A 15,153-nucleotide genomic window follows, 5' to 3' on the forward strand; every position below is an offset into this window, starting at 1 on the left:
TAAGTGCCAATTTAGGGACAGTGTATCATAACATTTTATGAAAACAACATGTTTAGAAAATAAATAAGAAAAATGAAAGCTGCATCTCAAAGCATGTGCTTGCTGGAGATACACATGCTCTTGCAGCAATTGCAATAATGTATTCTTACATGAAATGAAAGGAGAAGATGAAATGCTTTGTACTTTAACTTAAGAAACTGAAAACATTTGTCAAGGCTAAGTAGGAAAAGAATTTAAAAGGAAGGCAAAGGTATTCAAAAGAATGTAGATGGCTTTGTATTTTGTAAGGAAGAATGAAAACCTTTCACAGAAGGAGACTGTGATGATCTCTGATCCTGTCCAAATGCAAATGGAAAACTAAAGTCATCTTTTCCATCTCCAAATGCATGAGAAGTCGAGTCCAAGGGGAAGGGAAAGGCAAATGCATCCTCACTTTCTGATTTCCCAAATAAGCTTCCTATATAGAGTGAATATTATATTTTTAGATTGTCTTACTGAAAGAATACTGCATTCAGCATAATATGCTTCCTTTAATCATATTTTACTCCCAATGCCCACTGCATATCAGACTACAGTTGTGTGTTTATTTCTGCACTAGATATGGTACTTAAAGGAGGGCATTATCAGAAATTATGTAGAATGAAGCACTTGAATGATTTAGAATAACAAAACACTTTTTCAGTATATACTGGGTGAAATATTTTGAATACTAAGCAACAGAGTCTTTGTAAACTGATACATGTTTGTGGATTCTTTCTCCTCTGAAAAACCACTGAAATATTTGGAGAAACAAAGCTATAAACAGGAATCGCCCAAGTTTCACATTCAGTAACACAAAATTCATACCCTTTTCTCTGCAATACCTATGTATGCATATAAACTTTTGTTCATCCACTTCAAAAAAAAGTGGCTTTGCACCTGCAGGACCTCTAAAAAGAGTAGATTACAGTTCCCTTCAGAAAAACGCTTGATCAAAAGTGAATTTTGATCCTACTGTTATCACTGAAAAATTGTCCTTTCTCCTCACTAAAGCCAGGATTTCACACAGAATGTATAAATGTGTGTGGCTCACTTTGTATGGGTAGAAGATATGGTTTATGAAGTCTCATTCTCCTCTCTCACTTGTGATATTTTTACATTGTGTACCTCCAATGATTTAAAGTGATGATCAAGGTTTCTTTTATCAAATGAAAACTTTGCTTTTGTTACAGATGCGGGGGGGGTGTGGAAACAATAGATGTATTTTTCTAACACTGAGATAGTAGCCTGAAGTTTAAAAAAGTGTTTTTTACCAGGACTATAGCTTTTTACATTTAAAGAACAGAGCTCCTTTCAGGAATGAAAAGGCTTACAAAACTTTGACACTTAAATCTTTCTTTCCCCTTGCAGCCCCTCTCAGAGTTTGCTTCAAATACACCTAAGACAATCCCTATTTCTGTTTCTTCTTTCTCACATTCATTTTTTCCATGAAACTTCACACATTTGAGGTCCATAAGACAAGTATGAAGAGAAAGATTCAAGCTAGTCAAAAAAACAAACACAACAAACCACTAAACCACAATATCACAAATCGAAAACACGAGTACTTTCAGACTTACCAAAATCTTTCTGTGGGGACATGGGATTCAAGTGTCCCACATGATAATTATCCTCTGTCTGAAACAAAGCAGACATTTCATTTAACAAATTTAAAAGACAGAATGTAAGTTCTAATGCTGATATGTAATAAGCGAGAAAGACATATTCATAGAATCATAGCATGGCTTGGGTTGGAAGAGACCTTAAAGATATCTAGTTACAACCCCACTGCCATGGGCAGGGATGCCACCCACTAGATCAGGTTGCCCACCAGTGAATATTAGCATTTGAATTTAAATTTATATATCAATCCCTGAGTTTGCACAGTCAATTCTTTGATACATTTCATGCTTTCCTTACTTGAGGTAATACACAGAATCCTTAGGCAAGATTTATAACGGATACTTAAGTCCATATTAAGACCTTCAAAATTCCCATCTAACTTGTTAATTGTGAAGAGTGAAGTGACTGCTAGGGGCTGGTAAATTCCTGAGCTGTTACAATATAACATGGGTTCTGAGAGTATTAGGTGACTTACCTACTCACTTACCTCACCTTACCTAGACCTACCTCATTCCTAAACAGTTCACAAACTATCCACCGGTCTATTTTCTCCTACACAGGGCTGATGATAGGAGATATCACCATCATGTATTTTGAGAAATGCAAAATAAATATTGTCCCTCTTTCCTCCTTTAGATTTCACCTAGTAACCAGAAGACTGAGCACACCCACTGAAATACGAGATACCTGGGTTCAAGTCCCTTATTTCTATAATGAGGTTTGCATCTGCATTACCAGTGAGTGGTAGCTAACCACTGTGTTACACACTGACACACATCTATCCTGAATATCCAGTTGCCTATCACTTAGCCTAGAGAGAATAAAAATTACTCTGGAACACAACAGCTAGGCAATCTGCAAAGGATAAGGAGCACTAGCTGGATTCCAGTCCCTGTTCCAATTAGTTGGCTATCTCCTCCATTTAAATATAGATGCTAAAATATATTTGCTTTTCAGTTCTCCTAATAAATAAACCTTTATTCTTTTCCTAAGTGTTTTGCATTTTGTGAAAACTGGAGGATGAAAAAAATAAAAATAAAAAAATTTAAGTGTCCGATTCCCCACTACAGCGAGACAAAACTATGCAGGATTGGCGTGTGAGTTGTGAATTCTGCCAGGGTACCTAAAATTTTGCATTTCAATGCTAAGCCAGTAACATTTTGTGAATCCTGTCACTTGTGCATCTGCACAATATCCAATCTTGCCCATACGGGTAAGATCCAATCCTTGATCAGAAGTCATCACAGGAGAATGAACAGGTAAGGAGATAAGCTTTTCCTAAAGATATCAAATGTAAAATTAAGCATGCTAGTAAAAAAAAAAATGCTTAAAAGATGATCATTCAAGAAATCTTCATTCGCAGTCAATACTATTTTTTTTTTTTATCATTGTTTGCTTTGTGGAAATTCAATATTCTTATTTACTCATTTTTACCTCATCAGATGAATGTTCTGCCCCAAACACAGAAGAATCAAACAAATTAAAGCCAGGTGACTTCTGGGAGAAGTTCATGAGAGAAAAGAAAGCCGGAGATTTTGATGTTCCTTCTTCACAACCTAAATTGTGAATACTGTAAAGACAGAAGGGAAAAACCTACATTAATAGTTTTTTAAAAGTAGCACAGATGGCTTTTTTGTTGCTGTTGTTCTATTTGTCCTTATTATGTTTTGTGACTTTCCCAAATTACTGTATCTTCCAACAGTAATTACTTCTTGCAACACAGAATGGGTAATACAGCCCTTCAAATCAGACTGAAGTGTTCCTACCAATTTTACTCTCGTGTTTCAAAAAAAAACACTTAAAGATAGTAATTGATTAACAAATATTACTGCAGGAAAAGAAAACAATTTTAGCAAATGAGCTACAAAGAATCTGCCTCACATATTTGTAAGCAAAGTCCCCCTCTGTCTTGAAAAAGCTACATTTCAAGGAGAACAGAATCTAACTCAGAAAAAAAATAGTATTTTCAGAAGAGCTTTCTATGGAAATCTTTCTGTAATATCTTTCAAAAAATAGCAGAAATATAAAATAAACATAATTACAAATTAACTTATGAAATCTAAATATAAAAGCTGAAATCATACAAGTCAAATGGAGGTGTTTTAGAGAACTGGGTTTTCTTCCCCTTTGAGTCAGGTGTTCCAACAAACTCAGGTGTTTCAGGTGTTCTTAGAAAATGTTCTGCAGTTTCTTCTGCTGTGTCTGGATTATTTTCATTTGACTTAAAATAGGTATGTATTTTCTGTTTAAAAGAAACATATGATAACATTTATGGCATATGTAATTTCCCCAAATATTGTTTTAAACATAGTCATCATATGCTTCAGGCTTAGTTAGATTTTTTATTTTCATAAAAAATTAAGGGAATTCAATAAATTCTCACTGTTACATATTCTCCACAGTTACAACTGTAACCTTAGTTTAACTAATTAAGATGGAGTACTTCTGATTGCAATTATGTATGAAAATTTTCATTCCAAAATTAATAAACTTGTAAGCTGACTGAAGAAAAATGATTTGGAATAAAAGAACTCTCTCTTTCTAAAGTGTCTCTTAGTTAATGCTTTGAGTCACATTGGAATCCACATGATATTCTAGTGAAGTAAAGGAACATCAACCATCAGAATATATTTCATCTGACTATTTCTTCTTTCTCAGAAAATGTTAATGTAGAATATACACTTGAATTCTGTAGAACAATTTCCACCAGGCTCAATATTGTTTTAAAGATATTTTTCTCCACCAGCTGCTAGCAGCCATGAACCTGTAACCAACTAGAAGAAGATGAGTATCTCAAACTTGATCTCAGTATCACCTATACATGCAAGCTGTACAAATAAGTAGCTTGAATATTACGGCATGGTGAGTTTAAACTCCCATTCAAGTACAGATTGTAGAAGTAGTGCAAATGGAGCCTTTTGGATTCTGTAGCCAGCACAGAGCCTATTTTCTAGAGTTTTGTGGAAGAAGTGAGTTTCCCACGCATCTTAGCTCACACAGATGAAAGTTACATGTACCAGTTCTATCTAAAAAATGCTGTGCATATGGGCATAGATGGCCCATAGTCAAGGTAGCATAAAAAAACATTAACATTGACAAGGCCAAAAGCAATGATCATTGTATTAGTAATCAGAAGACACAGATTGGCTTCTCACCTCTTGGGTGCCTTAAAGTGAGTCACTTTGCCAATTCCTGAGAAATCTAATTACCTCTTACCAATTGATTCAAATACTTCAGAATAGTTTGACTGCAGTAAATAAAATAACTATGTCTGACATAAGAAACGCTTTCCTTACTTGAGGTATATACGAAGAATCCTTAGGCTCATCTTCTGCTTCTTTATCATCACATTTGGCCTCTTGGTCTTCTATAAAAAGAATACAGTACTGTTTGTATTGTAACAACATTTTAAATGGATAAGTAAAAGTTATGTTGTGGGAAAGAATCCTTGAAAAAGATCTACTAACTTGGCATTGCTATTGATAAGGAAGTGTTCCGACCGTAGTCTTCATAATAACCCACTTTGTGGCCATTTTCATAATAGTTACCTCTCGTTCTGCCACTTACTCACTAGCATTAAAGCAATGTTAAAGCTTCTTCATATTGTTTGGTGTGTTCTTCAAATCTAGCTATTGCTCCCTGAGTGCTACTTTTGTCTAATCCAGCTGTTGCGCTCTGAGAGTGCTAATACCAGTCAATAGAAACCACGTAGAAACAGCATAAAAAGCACATCCATATGAGACTGATGGAACATATCTTCAAGACCTGGGCAAAATCTAGGGTAGGAAATGAGAAGAATGCTACCCAACCTTCTGCTGAAAGCTTTAGACCATGCAACACTGTAGGCTAAGATCCTGTGTTTCAGGACATATAATTAGGATCCTATTTATAAAAAAAATAGACTATAGTTTTTGAAATGCATCTAAACTGACAGTACAATTAGGACAAAAAAAAAAAAAAAAAAAAATTTAAGCTACAGCTCAGTGCCCTGGGACTTAAAAACTGTAAATGCATTTGCAGCTACTCTGTTTTGCTTCTGAAAGCATTTTGTGCATACTTCTTAATTTTCATTTTTTAAATCTTAATCTGATGCTTCAAGTTTCCTGAATTCCTTAGTTTGCTATAGCCCTTTTCTTTGCATTTTATCATGCCTTTTGGGTAGATTTTCACACAGGTTTCCAAACAGAAACTAAGAGCGTAGATTTACAAGAAATGCTGGGAGGTGCCCTTCATTAGCAGTGGTTAATGTAGAATGCATACTACATTACTGCACAGTTCAGTCTCCATTTAAATTAGGACTCAGCCTGCCTACTGTATTCTCAATTTTAAACTAAATAATCAAGACGTAAAAGGAAAACAAATGGTGGTCCATTCATACCAGGGTGAAATTTTGGGTCCTAGAATTTTCCCTTTTATCATCTTGTGGTCTAGTTTACAGTAAGAGCACACCTGATCAGAAAATGTCTGTGGTACTTTACCTATTGCTGTATTTTCACTCTCGAACTGTTGATTAGTAGTCACTTGCTTTGGAGGAACTACCTGTCTAAAAGACAAAAGTAACACTGCTGTTTGTTTCAATGTGGATTATTTCCATAAACTTTAATCTCAAGAATGAAAGCTACTTCATTAGAGAAAAGTTACCTGAATTGCATTTGGTTTTGCAAGCTTGCTGTTGATGGACCTTGGGCAATTTGTAGATTATTAGTCCATGCAGTGTCCATAACCATCTATAACATTGCAAAAAAATCAATTGAGGCAGCATATAAAATTATCACTTCAGCAATATCATTCTGATTTCTCTTTAGGCTGTTTAAATCCATTCTGTTAATCTTTGCTAAACAATTATGCAACATATACACTTTTTTGCCTGTCTGTTTTACCTAAGATTAACATTTTTCTTCTTACAGCACGATACCCAAAAGCACTTCCATTTTTCTGATAAAGTTGCATTCACAGCATTGATAACTAGAGGTGAAAAATTAACTTCTCAGTCATAATAACATTACATAATTTACAAACTTTATACGTGTTCTCTATTACTGCAGCCAGTTTGGTCCTGATTGGCAATACAGCACGGGCTGAAGGGCCTGTCTCCATGTCCTAAGGTCAAAGAGGGCACACAAAGAGGACACAAAGAGTGTCTGCTATGTGAACGCAATAACTGTAAGTAACATGAAAACACTCCCACCTCACAGAATTTCATCAGATCAGAAGCTCTGTCTCTAACATGCAACATGTATTTGTGCCTTAAGGGAAGAGTGGCACTAAGAATTTATGCCTCAGCGTCAGCTAACACATCAGTTCACAGCGAGTTGATAGTTCTGGTTTGTTTTTAATTTGCAAAATGCTATCAAATTGAATTCAGCTTGGGGTAAGGGACAAAAGGGCCAGGTATGCAGAATCTGTCTGCCACTCACCTTCTGTAGTTTACCACACTCCTTTTCTGAAGCATAAAAACCTCCTTTCCTTCATTCTTTTTATTTTTCCCTCAGACTCCATCTTGTTGTTGCCATCAACCTTTCCTAAAATTCCCTTAACTTTGATTTACTGCTTCCCACTATTTTCTAATGCAATTCTAGGTCCCAGATTCCCATCCTCATCTTTGGATTCATGTTGTCTTGTTTCATCTTATGAAGGTCCTCCCTCCCCACATTGTGCATCACTTCTTTTGTATATTTATTTTCATTCCTATTATTATTATTATTATTATTATTATTATTATTATTATTATTATTATTATTATTATTATTATTATTTTATCTTCTTTTTCAGTCCTATTAAACTGCCCTTATCTCAACCCATGAGTTTTACCTTTTTTCCTATTCTCTCCCCCATCTCTTTGCAGGGAAGTGAGCGAACATCTGTGTGGTGCTCAGCTGTCTGTTGGGTTAAACCACAGCATCTACAAAGATTACTCTAAATTTTAAAAACATTTTGCAAAAGTATACATATTTTCAGTTGAATTGGAACTAGTACCACAGATTTTTATTACGGTTACCAAGTCTTCAGCGTCCTGGTTCCAGTGTTAATTTAGCTTAAGTTTTATATAAGATTAGCACTGGATATATTTGAAGTATTTTCAATTTAAACAACCACACAAAACATTATATAATCCCATGTTTTTACCAGTGGGAGAACTGCATACCTGTGACGGATTTTCTGCATGGCTGGAGGAACTGCTAGTAGCAACTGAATGTTCCATATGTTTCTCTTTTTCTTCCCTCCCTAAATTAACAAAACTTACTTAATACTGTCAATAGGAGTAAGCATCCAAAGCACTGCACTGTTAAAGTGCACTTATCAACAAAGCTTAGAAATTTTCCTGCTAATGAATAGCTAAAACAAAGGTATCAGAAAATATGAAAGTTATCAAACAAATTACAGCAAATACTATTTACTGGTTGTTTTAGTTTAGTTTTTTTTTTTGTTTGTTTGTTTGTTTTTTTTTACAAACACTGCAAAAAGTATGCTTCATTTTTCTCTGGCACTATGTATTAAATATACCCACCATGTCACTTTACTTATTGCATGGATGAGAGAAGAATCAGAAGGTTTTCAGAACATGAAGACAGGTATGTACTCAACTTTCATTGAAAGCTTGGCTTCAACTATCACAGTAAAAACAGCTGAGTACATTTGTTACCATGGTTTTCATTTATTTACATAAAAATAACCTAAAATGTTCACAAAAAGATCATTGGAAACACACTGCACCTTTGTCCGTTCGCTTCATAGAGAATCTAATAGTCTGTACAGACTGGACTGATTTCCGGGGAATGCACAGGAGATGTAATGGTTTATACAGTTGATGTTTCTCATTTAACAAAGAAGGATGCTCACTCTCTTCAAATATCCTAAAAATAAAAATTAAGGCAATGATTGAAAAAGAAAGGAAATCATAAAATACAACTGCTTCAAATAAGTGGAGATTTCAAAGGAGATGCATGATTCCAGAGAGGTTCTACATCTTACAGCTCCAGCAATCAGTAAGATTTAATTTTCCCTTAAAGAATACCAGACAGAGAATACCACTGAAAGCAGGGACATGAAATAGCAATAAGATGATCATAAGAACATTGCTGACTTTAATTTTGTCAGTCTCAAAGAAAAGTATTAATAGTTTTGGTTTTACACTTTTGTAAAAGAGCTTTAATCATAACTGTAGCTCTGCAATCACACTTCCACATTTAAAAACACTTTTTCACTCCTTGAGATTGTCCAAAATACTTATACTGTAGGCAGACAAAAGACAAAACAACAGCAAACATTTTCACTTGTAGGGTAATTATCTGTGTATGGTAAATAGCCTTTTACGGAGTAGAAAGACAAAAGTTAGCAGAACAATTTGGCACAGGAACATTTACCACTTTTATTTTAATATTTTTTTTTATTTTATTTTCTCTTTGGCATTCCTGCTTGATGCCTCTGTGTTTCTAGCTGCAACATCTGCTTTTGGCTGACTAAGCAAAACTACTCGGAATAACTGAAGATTCAAGATTGCAAGAAAGCCAGTCTTCCTGGTTTTCTTGAAATTTTTCATAAATGAAAATAAGATAAAAAATACAATGAACTTTATAAGGTAGCATGGAGTAAAGTTAGCAATACTGCTGGTTAAAACATACCAGTGCTAGAAGCACTGGTTAAGATATCAGACCTAACAACACATTAAACTCAGGTGCATGCTCAACTGTGATCACATAAAATCAGGAATGCACCTCAGTCAAATAACAATGATGAAAAAGAAAAATCTGTACCAATGAAGTTGTATACACAGTAAGTGCTGAGCTGGACAACAACCTAACAAACTACAGAAATCACCCAATATATCAAACAAACCAGGAAAAAAAAAAAAAAAAAAAAAGAAGGAAAGAAAAAAAAAACTAAAATGTCTATTTCTTTTATTTACAGCAATTATAGATGTTACTTGTGTCAAGAACAAGTACTATGGGAAGTAAGATGTTTACATGACCAATTATCTTTAAGATCAGACGTGGAAATCTTTAAACCAAGGAGTGATAAAACTAGAGCTAAGCAGAGAGCCCTGGCTAAAACTGCTCACTTTGTTCAGTGTGGCTCATTTGGCCACTTTATCACAATCATCATTCAAAAATGAATTGAACAAGGCTGCTGCTGATGGTTATGGTTTAGATTGCCATTAACCTTTTTTTTTTTTTTTTTTTTTTTTTTTTTTTTTTTTTTTTACACAGGTTAAGATGCCAATTGTGTTTTTACAAGTTCCTGGAATCAGTTTCTGTGTGTTTTTGTAAAACCTAGCAGACAACTCTCTGTATTTCTAGAAAATTGCCATACATTAAATAAAGTTTTATTTTACAATATATATCTATTCAGAAGAATGTATCAAATGTATCAAAACTCTCTTTCCATCCTTCTTTTGTAGCAGAAGATGAAGATACCTCCTGCTTCCTCACAAAGCTCTCTTTGCCTAGGAGCCACAGTGTAGTGGCTGCAGAACAACATACAATAGACTCCTGTCTTTAGTACCCATATTCTGCTGTTATATTTTTGTACGTTGTCTTGAGTCTGCAAAGGTTTTAATTCATATGACTCATTATCTTAACACGTTTTCTGTTTGATTTCTTTTTACAGATTAATAAAATACCGATTTTTAACATCAGTGGTTACTTCTATGCTTCTGTGATCGTCTTAACATTAGTTAATTCTGTGCTTCCTTTTTCTTTTAATATACTAATGCCAAATAGGGATATTTTAAAACAATTTTTACAGTTTTCCACAACCCTTTATGCTGAGGATATCTTTGACAAGAAAAAGCTTTCAAAAACAAAACCATTAATTAGTAATCAGGTTGTGGTCTGATACTATATGCTATATCTCACATACATGGAGGTTAAAGAGAAATGTGAGTTGTAATAGCACAAAATGTTTACAGAAACTTATAATCATGACATAAGCCATGGAATTATTTCTTTGATAAGAGCACCAAAAAGATCTACTTGTATGCAACCAAGACAAAACTTCCGGTGAAAGGAAAAGCACCTGAAAGATCCATGACAGAGATAAACATACCACTGGAAGGTCTAGGAATGCACCCTATGAATTTCTTTCCATTGAGTGTTTAATTGAATACTTTTTACGTCTCCACACCCAGAATATAAATCTACTTCTCCTGCCATTTTGTTTCTGCAGACTGAACATACTTGGGTTCCTCTGAAAATTTCAAGAAAGTGTTTCCAATCTTTTTCACCTAGTCTTACAACAAAGTGGATTTCTTGCTTCCCTTTGTTTGTAAGATCTTGACAATCATAAAAAGCTTAGAAGGCAGAACAGGTATAAGGCTTTAAACCATGAAAAAAATAATTCATTTGATTAATTCAGGGATATAAAAGCAGATATTAAAAACCTAAAATGTCCCTATGAAAGGAGCTTAGAGAGTTAAGATGGCACATTTCTGTACACATGGTCCACTAAATTCCAATTCCAAACTCTAAAAAACTTCTTTTTCAAGAAGACCATGGTGTAAAATCACTTGGAAGACTTTTGGACTTATTTTAAGTTTAAAACAGCTTTTGGTTTAACAGGAACAGTTTTAAGGGCAATTTTTTAATACTTACAAGAACTCCAGATGAGTGCAAGATGGTCCTGATGGTGATTTCAGTCCTTGTGGTTGAGCTCAAATTAAAGTGAGTCCAAGTTGTAAATGATAACTAATTTACTAAATGATTAATCCTGTCTATGAAACTTTCACTCATTCTTCTTTTTAAGAACCAAATTAGGAGTTAAATTTCTTAAGTAATTCAGAGCTGAAGACGAATGACATTTGTAACCATGACTCCTTTTCACCAATTATGTGTTTAGTAGAGTTAATGCACTTTATTTCTGACTACAGTCACTGTAAATGTATCCAAAACCTTTAAAACTATCCACACATATGTCTGGATTAAAGCAAGGGAAAATAAATAATTTTTAAACATACCTTTCCTTAAAACTCTTTGGCTTCTCTAGACTTTTCAGATTTTTTCCTTCAACCATTTCTGCATCATTTTGATCTTCTGTAGTCTCTTCAAATCTCTTAAAAGATAAAGAACAGATAAACATAAAAATTTGGGGGAAAAAATGTGCTGCAATTAAAATATGTGCAGTACAATGAAAAGTTTTCTTAAGAAGGAAAGAAAAGGAATTTATGCAATTCTTACTGTAAAGCATATTTAGTTAAATACATTCAAATTAACAAAACCTTCTTAAAAATAGTAGGACCTGTGAAGGCAGTATACTCAAGCCCTGTGGCTTCCAAAGGAATAGTCCTGTTATATTTTGTTGAGTATGCTCTGGCACTGTTGAGCTAACATGAAAGTCATTGCACACAGGTCCTTGAGAGAATTATGGTGTAAACTGAGGTCAACAGAAAGCAAGCCTTAAGAGCCTTTATATTCATGGACATCTCTTCTCCAAGAAAACATATGTGATGCTATTGAAAAATAATTGCCAATTCTGATATCATCCTGTTGGCCCATGTGCTTGAAAACGTACTTTTTTTGTTTCAGCAAATGACAGTATAAACACCTACATATATAAAGCATACTTATATAAAAGAAAATTAAAATGCCATTACCTTTTTAAAATAATTAATTTTCATTTCTAATTCCTCTGCTTCTCTTTCTAGTTCAACTGATTCTTGTGTAGCAACTTCAGCAAGCTTTAACATTTCCTGTGTTTTTTGCCTCAAAGAAGCACTTTCATGTTAAGGGACAAACATGGCAACATTATTTTTTTCAAGCACTGAATACTAACAGATCCCTCACAGTTCTATGCTTTAACTGAAAATTACACAGCTACAGAAAGCTCTGACAAATCCACATTTCATAGACAAGTCTCGAAATCTAACTTCAATTAGTCTTCTCCTACTTAATGAAGCATTTTGACTGATATGTCATTAAATGAAATTTTACTTTCTTCCCTCAAAAAGCTCCCATAAAACTTAACTGAAGAATATTAATTGAGCTTCAGTTTCCTCATGGGGAAATGCCTACTAGGGCCACTCTAAATATAAATAAACAATTATTATATTTTTTTAATAAAAACATGTAAAAGGTGAATAGAAACTTTCCTCCCCATAAACTCTATAAACACTGTGCATTAAGGATACATATGCAAAGCCCAGTCATTAAAGGATTTGAAAGGAACAGGCTCTGCAGAAAGAAAATTTTGTTTCAAATCATTAACAAGTCTAATTTTCTTTACAAATACAAGCTAAATTAACGTTTCAGGAACACTTATCATTGCTAAGTGTACGTAACAGAAACAGCAGTAATACTGAAGGTAATGCCATTTAAAACAGAACAAAAAACATACATGAAAAATAAATGTACATTTTTGAAAGTCTAGTTCTAAAGTAATTTGGGAATGTTTTTACCCCAAGAAGCCTAATGGCAAATCAGCATGTGTATTTTAAAATCTTGTTCCAAATCTCAATTTGCTACATTTTTTTTCCCTTAAAAATGGTGTAACAAAAAGAAGAATTTTAATCAGCTTAAGAGAAATTGTGACGAATCAGTTAGTGGATTTCTATACAGCATTTCTAATGTGCAGTACACTAGCAACAGGCTGCACAGTTTAAGCATTGATAATAATAGTACCCAGAATGTCCGAGCAAGCGTCTTCTTTCAATTTATATTGTTCAGACTGCTTCAGAAATCTGTTTTGGATTTCTTCAATCTCTTTCTTTTTTTTGGAACACTCCTGTGCAAGAGCAGTTTCTGCATACTTTTCACGGTGTTGCTCCAAAATCTCTTTATACTGGATTATGTAATCTTGATACATTTTCCTATAAAATAAATCACAACTTTTTCCACTTATTAAGCTATTGTTTATCAGGAAAAAATGCCTAGTTTATGGAATCAGCTCAATTAGACGCTGTTGTTCTGCAACAAGTCATATTAACTTTTAGCATATCACTATTTGACTCTCATTGTTCTCTTCCAGCTATTTTCATGGATCATTATACTGGACATAACAAAGAATACATTCATGATATAACAAACAGTCATTATTTTGACAGGAATGTAGACCATACCATGTCCAAAGGTAGCTCAGCAGATGACAAATGTTTCTTCCTTCTGTAATTATCATGATACTCATAGCAAGCCAAATTCTGTGCTTGTGTTCACTGGCACAACTCCAGTGTTTTCAGTGGAGCTGTATCAAACTTACACTAAAAGAGGATTTGGCCTAGCGTCCAGTCTTTACAGCAGCCTGATGCATCACTCAAGAGCTGCCTCCAAGGAAATGCTGAGCAATATGAGTCTGATTCATGGAAGCCTTAAGCATACACATTAGCGTGTGTTAGTCCTAAAACAATAGCATTATCTATGCTTAAGGTTAAGCAAACATTTAAAAGTTCAAGTGGCAAAGAGCCAGAATACTCTTTTTTTTTTTTAGGACTGCCCTCAAAATTTAACCTACACTAATACAATTTCACTGACATCGTGTGAGTACATAGCTACAAATTACTGAAGTAAGTAGCATCAATTAAGAGGCCCCGTTAAGTAAATGTTCGTGACATCTTACAAGTTTAAATAGGCTTCGAAAAAAAATTGCTATAAAAACAAATAGCATAACAAGCAATTGGATGTAATTCATCACATAAGGCTGAAAATTGATCAATATTATGCTTGGAAAAAAAGAAAAAAAGAAAGAAAAACACTTTTGCACACAGCAGCCATCATCTTGTGTTAAATCAATGACAGTGACTACATTGGAAAAGACTTTACTTGGTCTGTTTTCTCATTCAGACAAGGAATTTACAAAGATAGATTGCTAATGACAGATCAATATTCAACTATCTCATTGGGAAACATCTTTTGTTACACCAATAATGATGCTAAGCATAACTTTTGTTACAGGTCATTTCCAGTGCAGAAGTAGTATCTTTAGCTGAGTAATTAACAACACTGAGTAATTAACAAAAGAGCTAGTTCTAGTTCTTAATGTCACACACATTTAATGTAAGTATAAACCTACTGGAAGTCTGTATTTCCCAAATGACAAGTCTTAATTGCTTACAGTCTTTTAATAGTATGAATAACAACCATAGTCCAGTATATTTCTCTCTGCATTTGAAAGCAAAAGCTTAATAACTCTTTAAAATGAAATTAAGTCATTCATTTAAAATGTTTGTATTCTATTCAACCTCATCCTTGACCAAAAAAAAGGATGAATTTGGACATATGTAAAATACATAATAACAGTTGACAGAAATAATTTATGCTGATGGTACACATTTATAAAGACCTACCACAGCTCCAGACATATAGCACATATCATTAATACAGCCTGGTCAATTAACTGAGAAATAAATATTACACAGAGTTGAGATTTGTGTATACTGTATCAGATTTTCAAGGTACGAAAGATGGAAGATATTTAGCTCTGTTGAATGTAGTAGATGCTACAAACACTAGCTAAGCAACAATGAAATTTGCAGATATACAATTAAGAATGCATTACAAATAAATGCGAAAAAAAATATATCAAAGT

At 33.9% G+C, this 15,153-nt stretch overlaps 1 protein-coding gene across 1 annotated transcript in view; it reads right to left on the reverse strand.

Annotated features, from left to right (window-relative positions):
- Positions 1-254: 254 nt before the first annotated feature.
- Positions 255-15,153, reverse strand: part of C5H14orf39 (chromosome 5 C14orf39 homolog) — a 28,044-nt gene continuing 13,145 nt past the window's right edge. The window contains exons 6-18 of the mRNA XM_032187861.1: positions 13,254-13,441; positions 12,764-12,806; positions 12,230-12,350; positions 11,594-11,688; positions 8,356-8,495; positions 7,787-7,866; positions 6,283-6,368; positions 6,120-6,184; positions 4,938-5,008; positions 3,726-3,883; positions 3,076-3,211; positions 1,599-1,656; positions 255-457 (exon numbers count right to left, since the gene is read on the reverse strand). Coding sequence (XP_032043752.1) covers positions 255-457; positions 1,599-1,656; positions 3,076-3,211; positions 3,726-3,883; positions 4,938-5,008; positions 6,120-6,184; positions 6,283-6,368; positions 7,787-7,866; positions 8,356-8,495; positions 11,594-11,688; positions 12,230-12,350; positions 12,764-12,806; positions 13,254-13,441 — 1,444 coding nt within the window. The remainder of the gene's footprint in view (positions 458-1,598; positions 1,657-3,075; positions 3,212-3,725; positions 3,884-4,937; positions 5,009-6,119; positions 6,185-6,282; positions 6,369-7,786; positions 7,867-8,355; positions 8,496-11,593; positions 11,689-12,229; positions 12,351-12,763; positions 12,807-13,253; positions 13,442-15,153) is intronic.

The sequence above is a fragment of the Aythya fuligula genome, chromosome 5 (genome assembly GCF_009819795.1).
Source record: "Aythya fuligula isolate bAytFul2 chromosome 5, bAytFul2.pri, whole genome shotgun sequence".
NCBI classification, from domain to species: Eukaryota; Metazoa; Chordata; class Aves; order Anseriformes; family Anatidae; genus Aythya; species Aythya fuligula.